Source organism: Cibotium barometz, chromosome 33, assembly GCF_041138505.1.
Source record: "Cibotium barometz isolate CiBa-2024 chromosome 33, ASM4113850v1, whole genome shotgun sequence".
Classification (NCBI taxonomy): Eukaryota; Viridiplantae; Streptophyta; class Polypodiopsida; order Cyatheales; family Cibotiaceae; genus Cibotium; species Cibotium barometz.
This window is the reverse complement of record NC_141078.1, coordinates 1995161-2004584: the sequence shown is the minus strand read 5'-3', so window position 1 is coordinate 2004584 and position 9424 is coordinate 1995161. Positions and strand designations below refer to the sequence as shown.

At 42.6% G+C, this 9424-nt stretch overlaps 1 protein-coding gene across 2 annotated transcripts; it reads left to right on the top strand.

Annotated features, from left to right (window-relative positions):
* The first annotated feature begins 2986 nt into the window (after positions 1-2986).
* LOC147619187 (Regulator of chromosome condensation (RCC1) family protein) lies at positions 2987-5336 on the top strand. 2 transcript variants are annotated; one of them, XM_086772809.1, is made up of 5 exons: positions 2987-3112; positions 3198-3395; positions 3500-3535; positions 3660-3829; positions 3929-5336. In XM_086772809.1, the coding sequence occupies exons 1-5, from the start codon at positions 3037-3039 to the stop codon at positions 5261-5263; spliced, it is 1815 nt and encodes a 604-aa protein (XP_086628935.1). In that variant the 5' UTR covers positions 2987-3036; the 3' UTR covers positions 5264-5336. The 2 variants fall into 2 exon arrangements, with proteins under 2 accessions (XP_086628935.1, XP_086628936.1); XM_086772810.1 differs by lacking the exon at positions 2987-3112 and having other exon boundaries at positions 3130-3395; positions 3668-3829.
* The last annotated feature ends 4088 nt before the right edge of the window (positions 5337-9424 follow it).

The following is a 9424-nucleotide window of genomic DNA, read 5'->3' as shown; positions in this document are numbered from 1 at the left end:
TCCTGTAAGTTCATAAATTTGTGTTGGGTCTTAAAGAAACTCTTCGGCCTCTAGTGCGCAAAGAGAAATGCTCTACGTTGAATGAGGCTATTGAATTAGCAATTGTGCTCGAGGATGGCAAGAAATTTCCTTCGGGAGGTGGAGGCCAGAAATCCTCTTGGACTCGCGCCCCTAGATTTCCTTCGGGAGGTGGAGGCCAGAAATCCTCTTGGACTCGCGCCCCTAGATTTTTGGCCCCAGCTTCCTCTACTTTACCATCCACCAGTGAGGGTAGGGGTAAAGAGACTAAAGAGATTCATATGATCAAAACTGCAAAGGGGACCAAAAGAAAAGTTTTTGCTATGGCGGAAAGGGCTTTTAATAGATCTATGCTTACTCCGCAGCAAAGGGATAAAGCAATGAAGGAAGGGCTGTGTTATGGATGTATGGGCCAGCATAAATTTAAAGATTGCCCAAAGAAGTCAAAGATCACGGCTAGTATGATGGTTAATCCAATGCAAGTGTCGGAGGACAGTGAGGATGACTTGTTGGATGACACTCCACTAGATTGTCCTAAAAGAATTTTAGCTATTTCGGTAACCAAGAAGGTGCCTACAGCTCCAGATGCAGTCTTGTCTCCTGGGGCACAGCAGGGTTACCAGTTTCCAGACACAGAGCTTATAGTATTGAAGGGGACTGTGCAAGGAATGCCAGTCAAGATCCTCTTTGATACTGGCTCTACTCATAATGTAATTAGCTCAAGGCTTGTCAAGAAGCTAAAGCTCCAAACGCAGCCTTCAGAGTACAGCTACACAGTGGAGCTAGCTGACGGCAACGGCACAGAAGTGTGGGATCGTCAAGTCAAAGGACTCCCATTCCAGATCCAGTCTTATGAGGACAGATTGGACTTTGAAATTACATGGCTTGCGAGATTTGATCTAGTTCTCGGCAAGCAATGGCATGCATGGAAGAAGCCAACGATAGACTTTTCTTCCCACATCATCCAGTTCAAGCATAGCGGCAGACGCCTTTTGATTCGCGGGGAACCCGATTTCCCAGAAGCGAAACTGTTAAAGGCTACCAAGATGCTCAAGTTAGATTGTAAGTATATTTACTTTTGTTATATTGTAAATATTTCTAAATCAAATCCAAGGATGGATTCGACAGTTGGTGGCAGTTTTATTACCTCAGCTTTAGACCTTTCTAATAAGATAAAAGCTGAATTCAAAGATGTATTTAAAACTGAGTTACCTGTTGGTTTACCTCCTCGCAGGAATGTGGAGCATAGGATTGAGCTCGTTCCAGGAGCTAATCCACTTGCTAGACCACCATATCGCATGAGTCTCAAGGAGGAGAACGAGGTTAGGAAGGTGGTGGATGAATACCTTAGTAAAGGCCTGATTCGTTCGAGTTTTTCACCTTTTGCCTCGCCTGTTTTACTTGTAAAGAAAAAGGATGGTTCTTTTAGGATGTGCGTAGATTACAGAGCACTCAATAAAATTACTGTCAAGCATCGTTATCCTATGCCTAGGATCGATGATCTCTTAGATGCTCTTGGTGGTGCTACTATTTTTAGTAAAATAGATTTGAAAAGTGGTTACCACCAGATAAGAGTAAGAGAAGAAGATGTATATAAAACAGCTTTTAGAACCAGGTTTAACAAGGAAAAGACTTTCTTGTGTTTGACTGAGATTGAATATCTAGGTCATATAGTTTCTGCAGATGGGATTAGAATGGATCCCAAGAAAGTTTCCGTGATATTGGCATGGCCAGTGCAAGAAAATATCACTACACTTAGATCCTTTTTGGGATTAAGTGGTTTTTATCATAGATTTATAGAGCTCTATTCTCTAATAGCAGCTCCTATGACAGATTTGTTGCAAGAACAGGTGCCCTATGTGTGGACATCTATGCAACAAGAAAGTTTTGATACAATGAAACAAGCAGTTTCACAACAGCTCCAGTTTTGAAAGTGGTCGACCTAGAAAAGCCTTTTGTCTTAGAAACTGACGCCAGCGGTGTGGCTGTTGGCGCAGTGTTAAGCCAAGATGGTAGGCCAGTGGCCTTTGAAAGCAAGAAGCTTTCGCCAACTCAACAGAATTGGCCAGTCCATGAGCAAGAATTGTATGCTATTATACATGCTCTCAGAATTTGGCGGCACTATCTTTATGGTGCTGAGTTTAAAGTGTATACAGATCATCACACACTTAAATATTTTTGCAGTCAACCTGATCTACGAGGATGCACTCTATAGAGTTGAGCTCGAGGGGGAGGGGGGTTGAGATATCGAGCTCAACTAGTGCAAATATGGATGACACACACGAGGATGACACCTCTGCACTTATGCACTAGCATGGTTGGTGAGATTTATATGGTTGACATATCTTGGGTGGTTGTATAACATTCACTTTTGTTACTAGAATTATAGCATAGTTATATCACCAGCTCATATAGTTGGGTAGTGCGTAGTGCAAACAAGGTAACCCGTAGGGTGCCCAGACATGTGTGAACAGTTGGCAAAACCACCTGTGCGCGAAGCGTGAGCAAATACCAAGAGGTAGGCTCAATTCATGCCTGAGAGAGAGAGAGAGAGAGAGAGAGAGAGAGAGAGAGAGAGAGAGAGAGAGCTTAGACCTGCTCTGGTAGACACACAAGAGGAACATAGAGAATTGTGAAAGGAAGAGAGAATGGGATCAAAAAATCCTATTTCAGGAAAATATATCTGTTAGATTGCATTTACACATATAGCTTCGAACATTCGCCCACATGTTTTCAGCTTAGTTTAATACTAGTACTCAACTCGCGCATTTCTACGGTATGTAAAAGACGTAAAAGGCATTAAAAAGCGAAACACAGAAATGGAAGCCAAAATACAAAAGGTCAATCAAATGGATTTTTTCCTCTTATTTTTTAGAAATCCAAGATTTCTCTTTTCTCTCCTCACCTTGCGGTTGTCCATGGTTAATATGTAATAAATAGATAATTACTAAGTAATTAATAAAAGGAAAAAAACATTTTGGCTTCAAATAAACAAAAAACATCAAAGTGATTACTGCTATGGATAGCAACAAAGAGCGGGCGTTGCAAATTTCGCAGCTCGTGGCAGGGGAAAGCCACACTCTCGCTCTCACAGGTGTGCGCAGTCTAAAATTCCAGTTGGGTTCTCTTTTTTCCATGGCCGAAAGAAACCATCGATGCATGTGTGTGTGTTTTGGCAGATGATGGCAAGGTGTTTGGGTGGGGAAAAGGCTTGTTTGGGCGCTTGGGCACCGGCAGCAACGCGGACCAGTGTGTACCAGTGGAGATCAAAATAGGTGCCCAGATGGAGGATGCCCATGTCTTTGATGATAGTGGGCAATTAGTTTCAAAGGTCAGTGCTGTTGCTGCAGGTGCCTACCATAGTTTGGCTTTGACAGGTATGCTGCTTAAACCCATAATTTGTCAGATCTAGCCTAATTCTTGAAGTGATTGTTTTAGCATGGCCTTCATTAAGTCTGAAGTTTTTATTCCTTGCATGCAGACGATGGGACTGTCTGGTCTTGGGGCTATAATGTCTGTATCCATCAAGTGTTAATCTGCTGGCCAATAGTATAGCTTTTCAAAGCTCCTTCAAATCTTGTCTTGGAAACCCAAAAACATAAAAATGGATGAATTGTTGTTTTTTCTTAAGACATGCATGGATGGTCAGTTGGGTTATGAGACCATCAATGATTCTGTCCCACACCCGCTGAGTAGCTGGGAACAACACAAGGACGTAGAGAACGGCTCAATCGTCATCAAACCCAAAGGAGGCGAACATGTCGATGGAGGCGTTGGAGGACAGGATAATGAAATTTTCAAGGCTTCAAAGGTGTGACGTGATGTTCGGTTCATTTCAACTGTAGATGTGATGGCATGCAATTCACACCAGAAAATAATCATGTGATATGATAGAAAACATGTGGTGCAGGTGATTTCTCTGAAGGCAGGTGGTATGATGTCTTGTGCTATTGATCAACGTGGGCTTCTTTGGATGTGGGGGCGCTGTCCATTTCCAACATCTGAAGGCAATGAGCAATCATCTACACTTTCCATCTGTCAAACACCACAAGTGGTTGCAGGTTTGCAGGGACTCATTGTTGTGAAAGTTGCTTGCGGTAACGAGCATGTTCTCTCAGTGGTTGATCGACAAGGTCTATGTGAGAAATCAACAGGACAATACATATGTTATGCCTGGGGCACTAACAAGTATGGACAACTTGGTCTAGGCGATAGGGAAAGCAGGGTGCACCCCCAGCATGTAAAAGCACTTGATGATCAAAATGTTGGAACCTTGATTGACATTTCCTGTGGAGCATATCATAGTGCTGCTCTTACACAGAGTGACAGAGTGGGGCAGGCTGCAGCATTCTCTAGGGAAAGCATGTGTTGGACCTTTGGGATGGGTGAGAACGGTCAGCTAGGGCATGGAAACTTCCATAGCTTAGCTTTACCACAGATGGTTCAGAGTTTACCTGAGGATGAAAAACTCATTGCTATCTCTTGTGGACTGTTCCACATGGGTGTTTTGATGGAGGCAGGTGGAGTCTGGACTTGGGGAATGGAGAGGGGATTAGGGCTGTGTCCAGGTATTGGACCCCCCGGCATTGGAGCGGGGGATTATATGTCCCCTGTAAAAGTAACGGGAAATCATAGTTTTGATACTTCACACGGCAAAGGACTGGCATGTGGGGCGGCCCACACTGTTTTGTCTGTGAATGATGGTTCTGCACTATGGGCTTGGGGTCGTGGACAAAATGGTGTATTGGGCACAGGCCAACTTGTTGACAGCTTGACTCCTTGTGTGGTTGTCTGGCCACCTCTCAATGATGCAGCGGCCAGTAGCACAGAACCCGATTCTGAATTTGGTGCAGGCAGGTACTCTGTTCATGGCCATCTTTTAAAGGATGCCGCATCAGAAGTGGACTCTGGTGCAACACAGTTGGAACAAATGCTTGCCTTAGCTCAAAGGGAAATCTGCACTCTAACAACAGAATTAGCTGCTGCCAAGCAACACACAGTTTTACTTCATGCAGCCATATATGGACCTCCAGAATCTAGCAATGCTAATAGCACATGGGGCATCTTGCAGGAGTGGGACAGAACAATAGTTGAATCCAGTTATGATGACCTTGTTCGGCTTGATAATTTTTATCGTCAAGCACGATCTAGAGTGAAAGAGGTCTTGCTTGAAAGGAAAGTGGAAAAGCTATGTAGCCACTTCATGAAAGCTGTGAAAGATGATGCTAAAAACTCTACAGACTAGCTGATGCATTTACTGAGATATTATGGACTTATGGAGCCCAATCTTGATTAACGTACATATGTTGGATTATGTCGTGTTATTAATATTGTGGTTCATCCCTTCTCATTCTACTTCTATGATAATGATTTCCTACTCAATGAGCTGCACTAGGAGCACTGCAGCATTAATTAGTTACGGCTATACGCTGGGTCCTAAAGCTCAGGGTGGACACTTGAAAAATATAAGTAGGTTTATCTGTTTATTGCTTAGGACTTAGTCACAAGGAACACGGGACGGTAACGGTCGGGGGACGGGGACGGGACGGGGGACGGCCATAAGTAGGGAACGGGGACGGGGGAGGGAACGGCACTCAAAAAATACTTTTTTTTAAAAAGTTTTTCCACCCTCAGGTAACTACGCAGGCACCGGCTAACTCTACTTTGTGAGTCCCCCCTATATGAGGAGAAGGCATTTATGAGTAGCACGGGTCACCTGATAGGTCCCGGTTTAAACACCGGATGGTGGCCGATTGTGGCCAGATAGCATGAGACGATTCTGGAGAAGGTTGGCACACTGCCAACCAGGCTACATGCATATGCGGTGAGTTATTATACACCTACTGCATATGGGCTGTAAATTTTGAGTCCGTTGCGGCGCGCAGTTTCACACCAGCCTACTTGGGGGAAGGTGCGGAGGGGGGCGTGAGCCCCTCCGCACCCCAGCCCGAAGGGCCGTTTACGCTAAACTCCATGTTTGTAGCCTTGTAGCCTTGTTCTATATATAGATATTAGATAGGCAAGAGAGAGGCAAGGGCAAGTGAGAGAGAGAGAGAGGCAAGAGCCAAGCCTCCAGGGCCAAGGGCCAAGGCCCAAGCCTCAAACTTAAGCCTCAAGGGCAAGAGAGAGAGAGAGGGCCAAACAAGCCTCAAAGAGCCAACAGCCATAAACGGCTAGAAATGGGAAGCGCAACGGCCAAAAACGGCAGGCGTCTCTCTGCCGTCCCCTGACAGGTCCGTCCCTCACCGGCGTCCCCGTCCCTGCGCCGTCCCTGTCGCCGTCCCCTGTGAGAAACGTGCCATGGGGGACGTCCGTCCGTCCCCGTCCTTCCCCGTTGCTGGTCCGTCCCGAATCGGCGTCCCCGCGTTCCAAGCTACCGTCCCCTCCGTCCCCTGTGACTATGGCTTAGGAAGTCCAATCCTTAACAGGTCAATAAGAGGGGTTGATTTTAGTAAAATGATGATCTATGTGATGGTTTGATTTTCCATACTTTCAAAAATGCTTCGTGCTTGTGTGGATCGTAATTTCCCTAACAATCCATACATGGAATTTGTAGACTACTCTCTTTGGCATCTTGTCATGACATTGTGTGTAGCACTCGGATAGTTTTCAGTTGACTTGGAATCTACAGCAATATAGTTGGTTGTATGTGACTAGCATTAATAGTTGTCTTAGCAATTTAAGATTAGCCATTGAAGCTTAATCTATTACTTTACATCTTTGCTATCGTTCAACTTAAGTTCCAAGTTTTGTGTTGTCAAAGATTTTGATTCATTCTTGTGACTTTGTCTGCATAAACTGCATGTTGTATCCTTTTATATGATAACATAGGTTTGGCTTGGTACAGAAGTTTCTTTGCTAATTGATATCTAAGAGAGGATCCAATGAAATGGCTTCTTGGAGATTTCACCTACAAACATTCATTGCTAGTGGAAAGCTCAATGGCACCAATTACCCTCTATGGGAGTTCAGGTTGAAGACCATTCTCTTCTCTCATGAGCTTTTGGATGTTATTCTTATTGGTGTTTATCCTCCACCAAAAATGATGACCAAGGGAAGGTGCTCGACCATTCTCTTCTCTCATGAGCTTTTGGATGTTATTCATATTGGTGTTTATCCTCCTCCACCAAAAATGATGAGCAAGGGAAGTGCTCTTTTGTGCTCCACACGTTAAACCGGAGTCGATTTACATTGATAATCCTCTAAGCATTCTTTGACTTGAAGAAAATGCTCTAATCCATGTAAGTATTCATCCAATTTTGAATTCTTTTTCTTTTTATTATCCAAAAATAATTAACTTGAGACTTCGATTAATTAATTAAAAGAACTAACTAATTTGCACGTGTACCCTAACAAAATACATGTTTTATTCTTGAGATGGGAGTAAAAGAATGCATTTTGCTTGCATAATTTAATTAGTGATGTGACACCATCTCACATTAACATGAAATCTAATTAAATCTTAAGTTAATTGGGGCAAGGTGAGGGGAGAAACTCTTGTAAGCAAATTATGGAGTTGTCTTGTTACTTTCTCAAGATATTTCAAGTCAAATACGACAATTTTTTAAGCATCTTTGAAAAGTAAAGTTGGATTGATTCTTTTCTCCTTTTAGAAGATTAGCTCTCTACTTTCAGATCCAAAGTTACCATTGTAGAGTCACAACAGTGGTGACCAAGCCATCTTTGGTAACAATAAAAAGTAAAAGAATAAGGACTAGTTCTTTTGAACGCGAGGTCAAATCTTTGTCCTACAACAAGAACGGTAGCAAAAGAAGCACATGCTGAAAATGATATCATGAAAACTAAAGATCAATGTAGTAATGCTACAATAATTTGTAGCCATTGACATGTAGTGAAACAACAAATTTAGCAATGAAAGATGATTTGTTAATTGTGGACAATGGGTCTTGGCTAGGCTTCAGGGCTAGTATTCCTCCTTTAGTGAGAAATGGCATTACGATGGATGATGGTTGTTTGTAATAATGCACAATACCTTGTTGAAGATGTACATACTCTCTCTCTCTCTCTCTCTCTCTCTCTCTCTCTCTCATGTGTAAAGAGCCCTTTGCAAAAAGTATCTTAAAGTTCTTTGAGTATTTGAAATAAAAAAAAATCTGTTTGTCTCTTGACCATCATCAATCGTGAATTATGGTATTATTTTTGGAGTGCAATTACCATTTTGGACATCGATAATAAGGTCATTGCAAAGGGCATTTAGAGAAACAAATTATATGGGCTCACTTGAAAAACTAGGAGCTCACTTGAAAAATAGGAGGCTCAAAACAAATTATATGGGCTCACTTGAAAACTAGGAGCTCACTTGAAAAATAGGAGGCTCAAAGTAAATAAACACACTCATGATTAAATAATGAAAAAGATTAGCACGCACTTAAACAAGGCTCAATGAACAAAGATTACCCCAACCAGCTTAATCTCACTACATGTCTTTCGAACACATAATAACACATTTATAACCTTGGGCAGGCTTCAGAAATGAGTATTCTATGCTTCTCACGTGAGCTTCTCTTAAATAATTAGCACATAACATGTGAGTACATGCGAACTACATGTAAGCCATGTGGCTCCCACACAAGACTTGTGGACTTAGTACTTTCTATGTGCACCTTTAGCCTTTGCAAATAACTTTTACAAGTTACAATCACTCTTAGAGCAATGGATCATCCCACAATCATGTAAGGGTAGCCATAGCTGCACGAATCTCTTCTCAAACACAGGGTGCTGACAGCTCTTGGTTCTCCTCCCAACCACAACCAAAATAAACTCTAGACCCTCTATACCTGGACTCCCCTCTTTTATAGCTAGTCATCTCTTCACATGTGCCTGACCACTCTCCCTAGTGTTCGGCCACTCTTGAGTCCATACTTTTTTCGTTTTGGCTCCCCTAAACCCCACCCGTGCCTTGTCCGGATGGTTGAGCTCTCTAGGCTCCCAATAACTCCATTGTCATGACATTACTCTGCCCTTAAGAGGAGTTTTCGTCCTCGAAAATGAAATTCGGGAACCTCTTTCTGAGTGTGCTTACCTCTTCCCAAGTAGAACCTTCTTCTGGTCTATCCTTCCACTTGACTAAACACTCCTGTCGTACAGAGTATCATTAGGAGAAATATGGACTCTCCATTTTTCCCCTTAAGGAGTAAATAAAAAAAGATTGGCCTGACCAATGAGAGAGCTGGGATTCTAGATCCATGTAACATGGATCTTTTTGTCGTCATATCTTTGACCAAATATCTTAAGACAATAAAATAATAGAGCCCATATCTTAAAAAAATAGAGCAATGTTAGATTTCATGTCATAAACTATTCTTTCATGTCAGAAGAACCTTGTGAGTCAGCACATGGAAGTTTGAAAACCGAAGTTCATTTTTTCCATTTTTTATGCTTAACT